This window comes from Jatropha curcas, chromosome 2 (genome assembly GCF_041381405.1).
Source record: "Jatropha curcas cultivar XTBG-Jc1 chromosome 2, XTBG_Jcur_1.0, whole genome shotgun sequence".
Taxonomy (NCBI): Eukaryota; Viridiplantae; Streptophyta; class Magnoliopsida; order Malpighiales; family Euphorbiaceae; genus Jatropha; species Jatropha curcas.
The window spans coordinates 31,119,999-31,134,450 of record NC_143152.1 but is presented as its reverse complement, the minus strand read 5'-3'; the positions used below and the strand labels follow the sequence as shown (position 1 = coordinate 31,134,450).

The window sequence follows — 14,452 nt, the reverse complement described above, 5'->3', positions numbered from 1 at the left end:
TATTTTCTTTTTAATTAATTAATCAGTGACCAATATAAAAATTTTCAGTCCCTCTTTTAATATCTCATTTGCTTCCTTCAGTGCATAGAAAACTTCTTTTCAATCATTATCTTTCTCCAAAGAATGAGGAATATATATACATAATTAATTTTTTAAAAAATATATATATAATAAGAGTCATTTTCTAGTTATACTTAGAATATATATATATTTAATTCAATATATCTACGATAATTTTATTATTCTAGTCAATATTGCTGGATGGAAGTGGAGAGCTAAACTAATTAATGCATTATCCTAATTAATTAATTACTTTGTGACTTGAAAATTAATTTGTTATTGTTATCTCAAAGTATCTTTTAGAGAGAGTGAGCATTTTTATATAATGGAAACTTAAAAATTAAAATTAATAGAAAAGAAGAAACAAACTGTTTACATCACTTACAGTTACAAAGCAAGTTCTGTAGGTAAAAGGTAGTTGAGCTTTCACTTACAACTTACAAGTTCAACCTCCATCTCTACACATGAGGAATTAAAAATTACAGTGGCTGTTGAAACTTTGTCTGAGGACACTTACATCAACAACTAATAACTAATTTCTATCCTATTTATATATATTTTTCATTTCAGTAAATTCTTATAATATTTTATTTATATCTGATTGTCATGATTTACACCATTCCAATTCCACCCTCTTCAATTTCCTTTATTAACCCCAGTATCATATCTATAATTTATTTTGTTTATTTTTTTTGTTTTTAGAATTCATAAATTGATTTTTTTTCCATTTTTATTTTATTTTGAATTTTTAAAGTATTTATTATTATTTAAAATAAAAAAATGTTATATTTTATTATTTTTACTGAAAGTAAAATAAATCATAAACTTAAATTTATGTCTTTAATTCATTTAAAAGTCAAATTGAGCATTTATTGTTATAGTTTTTATGGTTATCTTTAAAATTCAAAGATGGGGAATCTCATGAGAGTGTTTGTTCATTTGATTAACTCAACTTTGGGAATTTTATATATATTAATACCTTTCTCTATTCAATTGTTATCATTAGAGAGAGCAATAATCAATAGTTTTGAGTGATATGACATTCATTGTTCTAATTAAATAATAAAAAGTTCAAATTATAATTATGTTTTTTTTTTTTTTTTGGGTGGCTCCTTTAAATTTTAAAAATATGAATATGTTATATGGCTGACTTCTTATGAGAATTTCAGTATTTTTATAATTTAGTAGACAAATGTCCATATTATAATTGGTAAACTCAATCTTGCATGTTCTTTTTTTTTTATTTTTTTATGGTAATTCATTTTTTTTAGTGGGCATCTTTCTATGGATCATAGCCTGCCCTATAGGGTATAATGCCGCTGTTTACATTACGATATTCTTTATTTTTTTTATTCATCAAAAAGTTTGATGTGCCGAAATAATACTGAAAGTTATATAATAGGTGTAACTCTTTTTGTATTTATCAAATTTGATGAAAGTAACCAAAAAAAACTCGAACTCGAGATCTCCCACTTCTTGCTACTCTATTATTTATTCATTACGATTACTGATTGATAAATAATAATATGATAATATATAATCTTAATTTTATCATTTTAATTTTATAATAAAGTTCGTTTGGAGATGCAGTCTACTTCTATTAATTTAATTGTCAATTAGTAATTTTATTATTATTTTTATTCATAATGGAATTTAAACAACATTGTTTTATTTTATGTAACAGGCTTTAATCTATGAAGTATGAACTTTATTTCTAACCAAAGAATAAAAATATAAACTTTCATGGATGACTTCACATTTACTAATCCAAACAATTTCTTAATTCTTTTGTTGATTTTGATTTTTTTTTTTTTAATTAGGAGGGAAATATTTCTTTACTTGCGGGATTTTTAATTTAACATGGATATTATATATGTACATATGAAATTTATGCCCTTGAATTATTTAATAACTTTTTATTACAACTTATTCGAGTTGAAGCCCATTGTAAGCCTAAATGAATAGGCTTTAGTAACAAAAAAATGGGCTTCGTTTGGCCCATTATATCATCGTCATCTTCTTCAATGGAAAAAAATTAAAGAAACAAGAAGAAATAATGGGTTTGAACTTTTCCTCGAGGAAAGAGAGTTCTGAGAATCCATAGCTGCGTGCAGGAGGGAGCGGTGGAGAGAGAGATGGGTGATAATCTATTCGAAGGCCTACCACCTCCTTCCAATCAACAGGAACAAAATCAACAAGTAGAAGAGATTACTTCAAATAACAGAGAACCATCTCCACCACCACCACCAGCTCCAACCCCAATTTTGAAAAGTGCCCTCAAACGCCCCAAGCCAATCGAATCTAACCCTGACCCAGAAGGTACCTCAAAAAACCCTACAAACTTCCAGTATTATTTGTATCTGTTTTAATCTTATTTCTCAGTCTTCTTTTTTTTTTTTTTTTTTTTTTTTTTTTTTTTTTTTTTAAATCTTGGCTGATTACTTGCATTTTGTATGAGCTGAATTGAGATTATAAAGTGTTCAGGTGTTTGTATAAGTGTGTTTTTCTGCATTTACTTGTTTTGGTATGCTTAGAGGAGAACGGGTTTAGTTGATTTCCCTTTTTTTTGGTTTACAATAAAGGGTAGAGCATATTCGCCACTGAGATTATTGGGGATGAAAAGAAAACATAAAAAGTTTGGAGCTTTGTAAAGGAATTCTAATTATATAGGACTACAGAAGCAAGAATCCATCTTGCATAGTTCAGTTTTCCAAGAGCAAGGATGCTCCTGAAAAGTTGTTAACATTTTTACTATAAAGAGAATCCCTTTTCTTGTTTTGTTTTAAACTTTGAGTTGTTATTTTCAGATATTGCACCTGTAAAGGTCATTCCATCGGAAAAACGATTGAGGTTTAAAACCACAACAGATGCCTCAGAAACACAACTAGTAGAGGCTATGCAGAAGATAACATCACATATTAAGAATCCTACGAAGTTTGCAAAGGCTTCTAAGCTTGCCATACAACTAATTCAGGCTGGAAGTGTAAAGCCAGGGACTAGTGACTGCTTCTTTGCCATACTTGAGGCTGCAATGTCTTCGACCACCACTTGTAATGATCCTTCTGTGCGGGCAGATTATCATGCCTTGTTTTCAGTGGCACAAGATGCTGCTGAAGTGAGTATGTAGTTTGCTTTCAATATGCAGATGAATTTGTCTTCTTAAGGAAAATTTCACCTTTGAGGTCTGTCTTACTATATTTTCTCTTCGCAGTGCCTCAATATGAAGCAGAAGCATCAATTAGCTACATGGACAATTAAGGCAGTGGTGGCAAACGACTTGTTCACTGATGACAGCTTTGTGGTAGGCATTTTACTTGTATTCAGTTTTGCATTTTAACTTATTTACTGATGACAGCAATAAGTATTTACCTTCAACTTCAAGCATGCTTAACTAATTTATAGAATTTTGGTTGTGTAGTACCTTTGTGCCTTTAATCATGTTTGCTCTTTTTCTGCATTCATGCACTGGAATAGTAAGAAGATATTTTGTTGCCACATTAAGGACATAACGTTTGAAGTCTTATAGAATTCTGGGGCTGCCTCAACCTGGGAAGCCAAAGTTGAAAATAAGATGGGCCCTTTTTCACTTTTGTACCTTCTGCTGTCTGAAAATTGACATTCATGCTAAGAATGATATTGGTGTGTTATCATAAGGATGTCTCATGTCCAACAGCACAGACCATTCTAGCTCTTTCCATTCTCAAATATTATATGAAAATATATCATAACACACTCGTTTTCATTTGCTAAATATGCTGTTAAACATCAACAATGGGAATATGGGCATATGCATATAAACATCTGCGATGGACACTGCTGCATGATCATGTAACAATTGATAATCACTTAAAGGCATCAGTCGGTTGAGCAGTATTAGGGTGTGTATTTAATAAATGTATGGAACCAAATCTATTTTGTAACAGGAAAATACAGATTTTGCTTAAGATTGTTGTGCTGTAATTGAAACATCTGGGACTACAATTATTGAAAGCTAACTTGTGATTACGATAACATTTTGTTTCTGTCCTTTTCTTTTTTGTATTTTGGACAAAACCATGTTAACATGGAAATAACTAATAAGAATTTCCGTAAGAGCTTCAATCTTGCCTGAAAGTCCTTTTGTGTTAATATGTTTATGGACTTTCATGCAGTTCTCAAAAGCAGCTGGACGGATAAAAGAAGCCATAACTAATCTTCCAATTGCAACTGAGGATGAGGACATCAAAGAAGCTGCAGCCCTGAAAGACGAGACAGGAACAACTGATGGAGACAGTAAAAACAAGCAGGAGTTATCTTCAGGTGCTTCAGCTGAGGCAACTAAGAAGGATGAATCTGATCCATTTGGGCTTGATGCTTTGATAAGTACAGCAAAGAAAGATGAAAGGGCAAAGGGAAAGAAAGATGCAGTTACCAAGATGAGGAAGGAGGAGGAGGAGGAGGAGGAGGAGGAGGAGGAAGAGAATAGGAGATTCCTCAAATCACAGAGAGAATCTTTGATTATTTGTTTAGAGATTGCTGCTCGTCGTTATAAAACTCCATGGTAGCTTTCTTCCCTAATTGCTACTTATCAATCACAGTTTTGTTATTATTTGGCATCATTGTTCTGTCTCTCTATCTTTCTTGCAGCTGATCACATACTTGTATTGGTTTTTTATTGAAGAGATCACTTGTTTTCTTTTCAGGTGCCAAACAGTGATAGACATTTTGGTAAAGCATGCCTTTGATAATGTTGCAAGGTTCACATCTCGACAAAGGGACGCTATAGACAAATTATGGGCTTCTATTCGGGAACAGCAAAACCGCAGAAAACAAGGGAAATCAATTAATGGTAAACTTGATGTGACTGCCTTTGAATGGCTTCAACAAAAATATTCAACGGAGAAAATTAGCATTCGGCATTCTGTTGGGGGCAGTGGGGATCGTCGTGCTCAACAGTGGCTTGGTTAAATGCCTTGTTTGATATTGTAATACAGCAATTCTGATGACAACTAACACCCAGAAAACAAATTGAAATTTCCAGTGAACTTTCTGCTTATTCCAATATATGCACAACACTCTCTCCCACTATTATCTTAGTATATGCATTACCTGTTATGTTTGTTTGCCTTTGTTTCCAAAAAATAAAAACTAAAATTTCTCACTGTGGTAGTAGCTGACCATAGCAAGGCATCTTTTATGGTGTTAAAAGTAGGGATTACATGGGTGTAGATGAGCTGCACAGACCCGCAAGTTATTTGAGCTCAGCTCGGAAAAAGTTAGAGCTCGGGCCAGTTTGTTTAGCATACGGTTAATGATATTTTGCTCGAAAAGAAAAAGCTTGAGCTCGGGCCAGTTTGTTTAACAAATTGAGTGAAGCTCGAGCCTAAGAATATTTTGCTCAAAGAAAGCTTATTAGCTTGAAATAAATAAGTTTGGGATGAATTGAACTCTAGTCTTGAATTAAGTTTGAGCTGACCTCAAGCATCTATCGAGTCAAGCGCACGTTCAAAATTTCTAAGTTCAAGCTTCAAGCCTAGCAACTCTATTGACTCTATTGAGCCAAACTCCAAGCTTGGGCAAGCCTATTGGGCTAAAGTTAAAGCTTGGCTCGATTTATTATACCCTAGGATTAAAGATGTCCCCCCCCCCCCCCCCCCCAAAAAAAAAGTGAAGTGCAATCAATAAAGACAAACGTAGCAAAAGGCAAAGGGAAATAACAAGGCCTTGACTACTCTCCAGTATGTGAAAAAGCGGGTTTCGTTTTTCACAATGCTGCAAAGTTTCAATTTCATTTGTTTTCGGCGTCTAATGTAATCAAAGAATTTCATAAACATGGTAAGATGATATTATCATCATGTAAATTTGATATATATTGGAGATTTGCAGAATAGAAGACATGCGAGCTGCTGGTTCAGCTAAACAGTTAGAAGAACTACATATAATAGATTTAACACGAGCAATATCTTCACTGTAATTACAATCTATATACATAAAAAATCAATTAATGATACATTTTGCTGTATACTTCTTATATGGCTACCAATAATCGCCGCAAGAACACAATCCTCCACTAAAATGGTGAAATCTATTACGGTCCCTCACTACAATTATCCTCCCATAAACCTTTGACAGTAGCTTAGTTGCTGTATGGCAATCATCACAAATTCGAAGATTCTTCACAACTCGAATTGGAATGCCTGGAGCTGTACTAATGAGTCCAAAAGCCATGGCCAACTTCTCACTGTGGTAGTTAACTGCAGTTTCTTTCTCTTCCTCATCAATATTCTGTAGCACCACAGATGTGTCTGGCAGGTATCCTGCCTCTTTTATTTTCTTGCACATTTCAACTAGCATTTCACTAATTTTCTCAATTTGAGGGTGTGACATGTCTCCCATTGTGAAATCATGAACTGATCCATTAATTTCAATTGAGCTGACACCAGGTTCTTTCTTAATTCCAGTGTCCTTCATTGCTTTTCTCACTCCTGCAACATCATTCCATCTGTTTGCTGCAGCATATATATTTGACATGAGAACTTTATAGCCACAATTTTGGGGTTCCAACGCAAGAAGCTCTCTTACTGCTAATTCCCCCAAGTTAGGATTTTTATGAAGCTTGCAGGCGGCAAGCAGAGCACCCCATATGGTAATATTAGGCGTCATTGGCATCCTTTGAATCATTTCATACGCTTCATCAAGTTGTCCTGCACGACCAAGAAGATCCACCATACATCCATAATGCTCAACCTTTGGATTCAAACCAAAGTCATCGACCATTCTCTCGAACAGTCTTTTTCCTTCTGCTACTAATCCGGCATGACTGCAAGCATGCAAGGCTCCAATAAATGTAATATCATTTGGTTCTACATCTAGTCTCTCCATTTGTGCAAAGAGTTTCAAGGCTTCATTACCACAGCCATGCATTCCATATCCGGCCATCATAGCATTCCACATGCAGATGTCTCGAAACTTTGCTTCACTGAACAGCCTCTGAGCTCCATTTATATCTCCACACTTAGCATACATGTCTACCAGAGCAGTTTTCAGTATTACATCTATTTCAACACCTTGTTTGTCAATGTAACCATGAATCCACTTGCCCATGTCAAGGGCTCCAGCTTCTGCACATAGAGAAAGAAGGCTGACCATTGTCACTTCGTTTGGCATCACCTTGTGATCCCTCATCTGTACAAAGAGATCAAAAGCATCATCAATAAACCCAGTTTGTCCATATGCCGTAATCATAGCAGTCCAAGTCATAACATCTTTATGCTCCAAGCTATCAAACAAATCCCTTGCACTTCTTAAATCACCACATTTTCCATACATGTCAACCAAAGCAGTAGCTAGAGCAAATTTCATTTTATACCCATTTCTCAAAATGTAGGCATGTAGTTTCTTGCCCAATTTTAAAGCCGCTACGAACCCACAAGCAATAATCATACTTAACATTGTGATCTCATTGGGAACAATATTTTCTTTAGTCATTTCAATAAAAAGCCTTTCACCCTCTTCCAAATTATTGGACCTAATATAGCCTGAAACCAAAGCAGTCCATGAAACAATGCTTTTTTTACGGAACCCATCAAAAAGGATTCTTGCAGATGTTAAATTTCCGGACTTGGCATACATGTCAATCAAAGAAGTAACTAAGGACAAACTCACTTTCTCATCAGTGCTATTCCTTATAACATAAGCATGCATTTCTTTCCCCAGCTTAATATTCTCAAGGTCCGCAAACAGATTAACCATGCTAACCATAGCAACTGCACTAGGCTTAACATTCCAAAAAAGCATATCTTTTATAGTTTTTAACCCCTCATGAAACAATCTATTCCGACTATAGCTTCTAATCATTGTACTCCAGGAAACAGCGTCTCTCTCAGGCATTGTATCAAACAGTAACCGTGCAGAAGCTAAACACCCACATTCAGTGTACATTTGCATTAAAGCATTACACACAAAGACATCACCAAAGATTCCATTTTTAATAGCAAAACCATGAATTTCTTTCCCCAAATGGGTCATTGAGGTTTGGCAGCAAGCTTTAAGAATTGATGGAACAGTAAAATTGTCCACTTCATAGTCTACATTCCGTAAATAAGCATATATGTATATTGCCTTCCTGGGTTCGTTGTTTTTAATATAGGAAGTTATAAGTAGATTGCAGAGAGCTTGAGGGCTTAATTGGGCTTTAAAAGGATGGAGGGAAAATTTGTAAGTGGGATTGAAGTCGGTTTTAATCAGGTGGGCATGGATTTGCTTTGTCTGGTCAAGGGATAGGGAATTATTTGGAGGTGGAGACGAGTTCTGCAGGTGTTTGTTTTCATGTGGACGTGAAATTAATCTGTATGTGGAAGCAGGAGGTGGAGGATAAAGAGGAAGAAAGGTGGGTGCTTGGAGTTTTTGGATTGTGGAAGGGAGGAGGGAAGAAGATTTGGCAGTGACCAAAGGCACTTCCATGATGTTTACACCTTGGCTGGACGAATGGGCATGGACAATGCCCAAACTGTTTAAGATATTTCTTAATTCTCATATAATCCTGTTAAATCCAGTCAAGCACAATATTTTTTTTCGGTCATTCTCTCTCTTTTCTCTTTAGTGATTTAGCCCTAATTTTATGTTGGGGGCCGCCGTTTAACCTTTTCGCTTCGCTTCTTTTTACTTTTAATCTTTTATTCATTTTAACAAAATTTCTTTAATAAATTCATATCTATTTTTCTCTACGATAGATTTTTCTTTTTTTGGTTTTGTTATTATTATTTTGTCTATATTTTTAAAGTTTATCTCCCTTTTTTATGAGGATAGTCCTTTTATTGTGAGGGTTTATTACTAATTAAAATAATATGATATTTGATTTTATTTAATTAGAGACCTTAAATCTTAATTTACAAGCGTGAATCTTTAATTAATAGAGCTTGGTAATGCGGTATATTTCTCCATTAATGCTATGGAGATATAATAGTGACATAAACTTATCTGGTAGTGGAGCATGTTCCTCCATTGATGCTATTGAGACATAATGGGGTAAATTCATTTGTGTTCGTTATATGTTGTAAATTGTTAGAAAAACAATACAAATATAGAAGATTCAGAAAAGTTATTATTTTGTCGTCCAAATCACTTAACGGAATAGGTGCTGTTATGAAAATTTATATCTTTTGTTAAGAACAAATCTAAGCTGGAAGATCGAATATTGTATTTTTTTTTTTAATTTTAGTTTTATTGTTCAAAAGAATATGAATTTTTTTGGTCATTTAAAATATCAACGAACTTTGTTAGCTATTAACAATAAATTTATATATTTATTTTTCTCAATATTATTATTAATGAATATTTTCAAAAAAATATATATGTAATCCTATTAAATTAATCCAAATTTAGTTGATGAAATTCATTTAAAATTTTACTGTATTTTTTAAATATATTAAAATAAAATATATGCATATAATGGCAAGTTTGAAATTATATAAAAAATCAGGGGCAGCATATCAACAAAGAATAAAACCCTAAATCTCCATCTTCTCAGCCTATATAATTCTCATCTAAAACCCTACTCCTCATCTCTTCAACCAGCAGCTTCCCCAGTAGCAGTCTCACCCAAAGGTGAACTCTTTCTCTGCGTTATTTTCCGTTTCTGTTTTTGCTATTTACATTTCGTGCTTATATACATGTATAAGTGGTTCTTTTAGCAGTTTAGCACATATCGAAGGCTTGTAGGTGATTATACCGAAAACTCTGCGAGCTCAAAACCTGTGCAATATCATTAATTCATCCACCAAATAACACCCTCATGATATTTCTTTCTATTTTGCTTGAGGATTTTACGCTGGATGATGTACATTTTATGATGCAATAGCATTCATCAAAATCGTCCATGGACTTTACGATGTGTGTTTTGTATGGAATGTTTTCTTTTTCCAAAAATTTTTTTGTTTTAGAAAGCCAATTTGCAGAGCAAGAGCGTCGATAATGGCGAAATTTGCATTGAAGGTTGGCGATAACATAGCAATTCTCCGTGCCTATCAAATCTTTCAATTTCGTTTTGATTATGGCCTCGAACAAGTTGCTACATTTTTTTAACTTATTACAGTTACTTTTTCAAAATGAATTGGTAAAAGAAACTATGCATTTTTAATATTTATTTTTTATTCAATTTGTTGTGAATTTTACAGTGTCCTTTCAAGTTTAATTGGGATTATTAGCTGATGAATCAACCTAGTTCTGTTCAAAATTCATGTTGGAAATTAAGTTCTAGAGCTTCAAATATTGATGGTTTTTTGTATAAGTTCCGGTGATTGTTGGATGTTAATAGAAAGTGTTAGGCGGCTTTTTTAGGGTAGATACTGAGTGCAGTTATTAAAATTGCTTGTCTTGGAGTTGGATAATTTAAAATGTTGAACCCAAAAGCATTTCAAGGATTTGCTTCTTTTCTGTATCATTTTATTTTTATAAAGCCAATTTGCAGAGCAAGGGCGTCAAAAAAATGGCGTGTTTTTGCTTGAAGGTTGGCAATAGCAATAGCAATTCTCCGTGCCTGTCAAGTTTCAATTTCATTTTGATCATGGCCTCGAACAAGTTGCTACATTATTTCATTTTCAAACTTGAAACTCTTAGTTAAAATTGTAACAATCGAGAGAATGTAACTATATGCTTTATGGATTTTGAGTTTTCTGTTTTAGGGAGACTCCATGTATAAGCACGTGTGTGATATGTGTATATTGGGATCAAATTACTGTATGCTTGTGATTCTGGTCTCTGACATGCCTCACCTTTTGATGGATAACAGGATTTGAATTGAAAATGTCAAACCCAAAGGTTTTCTTTGACATTCTTATTGGCAAGGCGAAAGCAGGTCGTGTTGTTATGGAGCTCTTTTCTGATGTTACTCCAAAAACTGCAGAAAATTTCCGTGCTCTCTGCACTGGCGAGAAAGGTCTTGGAATATCTGGCAAGCCCTTGCATTACAAGGGTTCAGTATTCCACAGAATAATCCCCAAATTCATGTGCCAAGGTGGAGATTTCACAAGAGGGAATGGAACTGGAGGAGAATCAATCTATGGCACAAAGTTTGCGGATGAGAACTTCAAGATAAAGCATACAGCGCCTGGTCTTCTTTCAATGGCAAATGCTGGGCCTAACACAAATGGTTCTCAGTTTTTTATTACTACGGAGAAAACCGAGTGGTTGGATGGTAAGCATGTTGTGTTTGGGAAAGTCGTGGAAGGCTACAGTGTGGTCAAGGAAATGGAGAAGGTTGGTTCAGCTAGTGGAAGCACTTCAAAACCTGTTGTCATCGAAGATTGTGGTCAAATAGCAGAGAATTGATGAGACAGTATATGACTTCAAAATATAATTCAATAAAGGAGGTTCTTGGATTACAATTTGCTGTATTGTAGGTTTATGTTAAGACTTGAGAAGAACCATGTATATTATGATAGGCTCGGAGATTCATTTGATGCCTGCCTGCCTGCAAATTTGTTTTAATAGCAGCACCCTGGTTAACATGTACAGGATTTAGTCTTTTCTGTGAAAATAATCATTTCTCATTGAAGATCATTACAGTACATTATTTGTAAGGAGCACTGTTGCTATATTTCCATAATAATATTAGCCAAGAAAATGAGAATTGATTATCTATAATTTTTATATAATCAACTAAAACTGGAAAGAAGTGGTACGCTATCAATAATTTATACTTGTCCTGCTTCTTGAATCTCATGGCAGCTGTGATCCAACAATTAAAATACCATGGCACATCAAGAAAGGTGCGAAAGGGAAATTTTCAAATGAAACTCTTCTAATGCTCTTATAGTTTTATGCATTACAAAGTTCCATAAGGAACAAAAAAAAAAATTGAGTTACATTTGTAGACTATTACAACAGCATCAATATTTTTCGCAACAAAATGGAAGAAAAAATACGTACCTTCTACTGGGTAAGTTCCAGTTTCCTCCTTCATTACAATTGTATGATCAAAGACCAATATAAACCTCCATTTAATAAAAAAAATTGCAACTTTTCACTCCCAATCTTCATCGCGCAATTGATCATCAGTCTCCTCTTTCGGTGGCCTGACCACCGTCACCACAGTCCCTAAACTGACCTCCACACCCTTTGCCTTCAACGCAGAACCCCTCTCCACCTTTAATCCACCATCACCACTGCCATCAACAGCTACCAAGTAAAACCCATCATCTATAGTCACCTCCTTCCTTCCCCTATCAGCCACCACCAAAACAGCCTCTTCTTTATACCATCTATTCACTTTCCAAGGTAAGACTCTTGCATCCGGAAAAGCCACCACCACTCCTCCTTTCCCTAACCCCACGACCGGCTCCCATGCTGGTAACACCACCCACCTCTCCCAGCCTTTCTCCGCTACCACAACGCCGAACTCACCCTCTGTCCTGCATTCCCACGGAGCTTCCAAAATCTCTTTTTCTATCTGTTCTGCTCTACAAACAGGTAAAACCACTACATTACTTGCCTCTGCAACCTCACCAAGTTTCAATCTCACAACTGGAACCCTAACGCTATCCGCCATTTCCCCTTCTTCACCATCCTTATCCTCACTATCCCCCTGTAATTCCTTCAAAATTGAATTTTTCGCCTTTTCAGACTCAGCAACATCCAATGCCATTTCCAAAGCATTTGTTCTTTGCTCTGATAGGTCCTTATGCTCTCTAGATTGTCTATAATACATGAAAGATAGACAATCTCCAGGAAGAGTATAGTCAAAGTCTTCCCACGCCTTATCCCCACGTCTACGAGGAAAATCCTTCATAGCACGGGCTAGATCCTGAGCGCCTTTAGCGTCCAACTTATGCTGTATGAGAAAGCGAGCGGCTGCAGCCCGCTGCGAAACGCTCAGGAGCCGAATTTCATACAGTAACTCTGCCCCACCTGTATCAAATTCAGCAACAATTTCTGGGTCTGTTTTAGATTGAATTAAAGATTCACGAACCTGAGCTGCAACAACTAAACGATTCTGTTCAACACCAGAAATGCCGGTAGATTCCTCAATTGATGTTGGAGAGAAACCTTCTCTAATGAGAGAAGTGATTAAAGGGGCGTACTCATACCAGAGACCAAGCCGATTGGCTAGGATTTCGAGTCGGCCGGCAGCGTCAAGAGATTGGTATTGTGGGGGGAGAGTATTTGGAGGAGGTCTAAAGGGCTGGTATAGTTGTTGACTAGCCGGAGGTGGTGGAGAGGAAGGTATTAGAGTGGCTGATATGGGTTTTAGATGGATTTTTGGGGAGGGTAAGTGGAAAATAAAGAGAGGAGGATTGGGACTAAGAAAAGAAGAAGAAAATGATTTATTTTTGGAATTGTAGAGAGATAGAGGCACATGGGTGTTTACATTTGCAGAGAACATGGTGCGAAGAGGATGTGAGGTTCAAAGGAAGGAAGAAGAAGAAGGAGCACCTTATCTGATAAAATGCAAATTTTGATATTTTCGAAGTTGTGGTTATGAACGGTACATTGGGCCTGCGTAAGTATAAAATTATGAAGAAATTCAATTTCATGAATGAGCCCATTTAACGCAAATGAAAAAATTCTATAAAGCCCATTTATGATCTGTTGGAATTGCGGTTTTGATTGGAATGTACAGTGCTTAGCTGTGGTGAAACAGAAATCTGCATCAATTGGACATTGGATTTCTGTGAACAAAAATAAAAATAAAATTCACAATTAATGAGGTTTTCTGTTTGTTTTGTTTTGTTTTGTTTTCTGACAATAAAAAGGTCACCAAATTGAACTGGGTAAAAATATTCTTGGAAAGCAATGACTCAATTTCAATGTGGATTAACTAACCTGAAGATACCATTTACATAAGTCCAAATATATTTTCTAAAAGATAAATTATTTTTCAAAAATAAATGCAGCCTTCATCATCTTTCAAAACACTAAACAACAGATAAGAATAGAGAAAAGAGTATTTAATATTTTCGGAAACATTAATTTTCTAAATGTCAAATATAAATTGACCCATCATAACAACTTTTACGTAACATAATTTAGAGTGGAAAAAGACCTACAAAATCCCATTTCGCTGAAAAAAAAAACAAGACCACAATGAAATTAAATGTGCAGCCGTTTGAAATTAAATGGTCATAATATGAGAGAATAGAAATTAAAATTTGTTTGGATTGGAGATTTGGTCAAACCAAGTTGGATGGTTGCCATAAACACTGACATCTTTTTGAGATATTAAACAAAGAAATACCAAAATAATAAGAAAAAATGAAAAATTAGTCAGTCCATATGGGTAAGGTCGCTCGTCAATTTTGATGCATGCATATTTCATCACGTTAATAATATGTATAATGCAAAAGCCAGAATTTTTTCAGTCCGCCAATAGCTGCAATTATTGATCAAGTTCTGAATATTTTGTAGATGGGTAGCT

At 34.9% G+C, this 14,452-nt stretch overlaps 4 protein-coding genes and 2 non-coding genes across 6 annotated transcripts; 4 read left to right on the top strand and 2 right to left on the bottom strand.

Moving 5' to 3' along the window:
- The first annotated feature begins 2,098 nt into the window (after positions 1–2,098).
- LOC105647727 (nucleolar/coiled-body phosphoprotein) lies at positions 2,099–5,138 on the top strand. The gene is made up of 5 exons (XM_012233920.4): positions 2,099–2,379; positions 2,868–3,175; positions 3,272–3,361; positions 4,212–4,600; positions 4,743–5,138. Exons 1-5 carry the CDS (start codon positions 2,196–2,198, stop codon positions 5,005–5,007), a joined length of 1,236 nt encoding a protein of 411 aa, XP_012089310.1. The 5' UTR covers positions 2,099–2,195; the 3' UTR covers positions 5,008–5,138.
- Positions 5,139–6,001: 863 nt separating this feature from the next.
- LOC105647728 (pentatricopeptide repeat-containing protein At3g26782, mitochondrial) lies at positions 6,002–8,653 on the bottom strand. Its single transcript, XM_012233921.4, has one exon. It carries the CDS (start codon positions 8,500–8,502, stop codon positions 6,076–6,078), a length of 2,427 nt encoding a protein of 808 aa, XP_012089311.1. The 5' UTR covers positions 8,503–8,653; the 3' UTR covers positions 6,002–6,075.
- An 881-nt stretch (positions 8,654–9,534) lies between these two features.
- Positions 9,535–11,606, top strand: LOC105647729 (peptidyl-prolyl cis-trans isomerase CYP19-3). The gene is made up of 2 exons (XM_012233922.4): positions 9,535–9,645; positions 10,829–11,606. The coding sequence occupies exon 2, from the start codon at positions 10,843–10,845 to the stop codon at positions 11,365–11,367; it is 525 nt and encodes a 174-aa protein (XP_012089312.1). The 5' UTR covers positions 9,535–9,645; positions 10,829–10,842; the 3' UTR covers positions 11,368–11,606.
- Positions 9,995–10,115, top strand: LOC119370910 (small nucleolar RNA snoR86). The gene has a single exon (XR_005178462.1). It is a non-coding gene; the product is annotated as a small nucleolar RNA snoR86 (small nucleolar RNA).
- Positions 10,507–10,628, top strand: LOC119370911 (small nucleolar RNA snoR86). The gene has a single exon (XR_005178463.1). It is a non-coding gene; the product is annotated as a small nucleolar RNA snoR86 (small nucleolar RNA).
- A 215-nt stretch (positions 11,607–11,821) lies between the features above and the next one.
- On the bottom strand, positions 11,822–13,497 carry LOC105647730 (rubisco accumulation factor-like protein). The gene has a single exon (XM_012233924.4). It carries the CDS (start codon positions 13,418–13,420, stop codon positions 12,062–12,064), a length of 1,359 nt encoding a protein of 452 aa, XP_012089314.1. The 5' UTR covers positions 13,421–13,497; the 3' UTR covers positions 11,822–12,061.
- Positions 13,498–14,452: the final 955 nt, after the last annotated feature.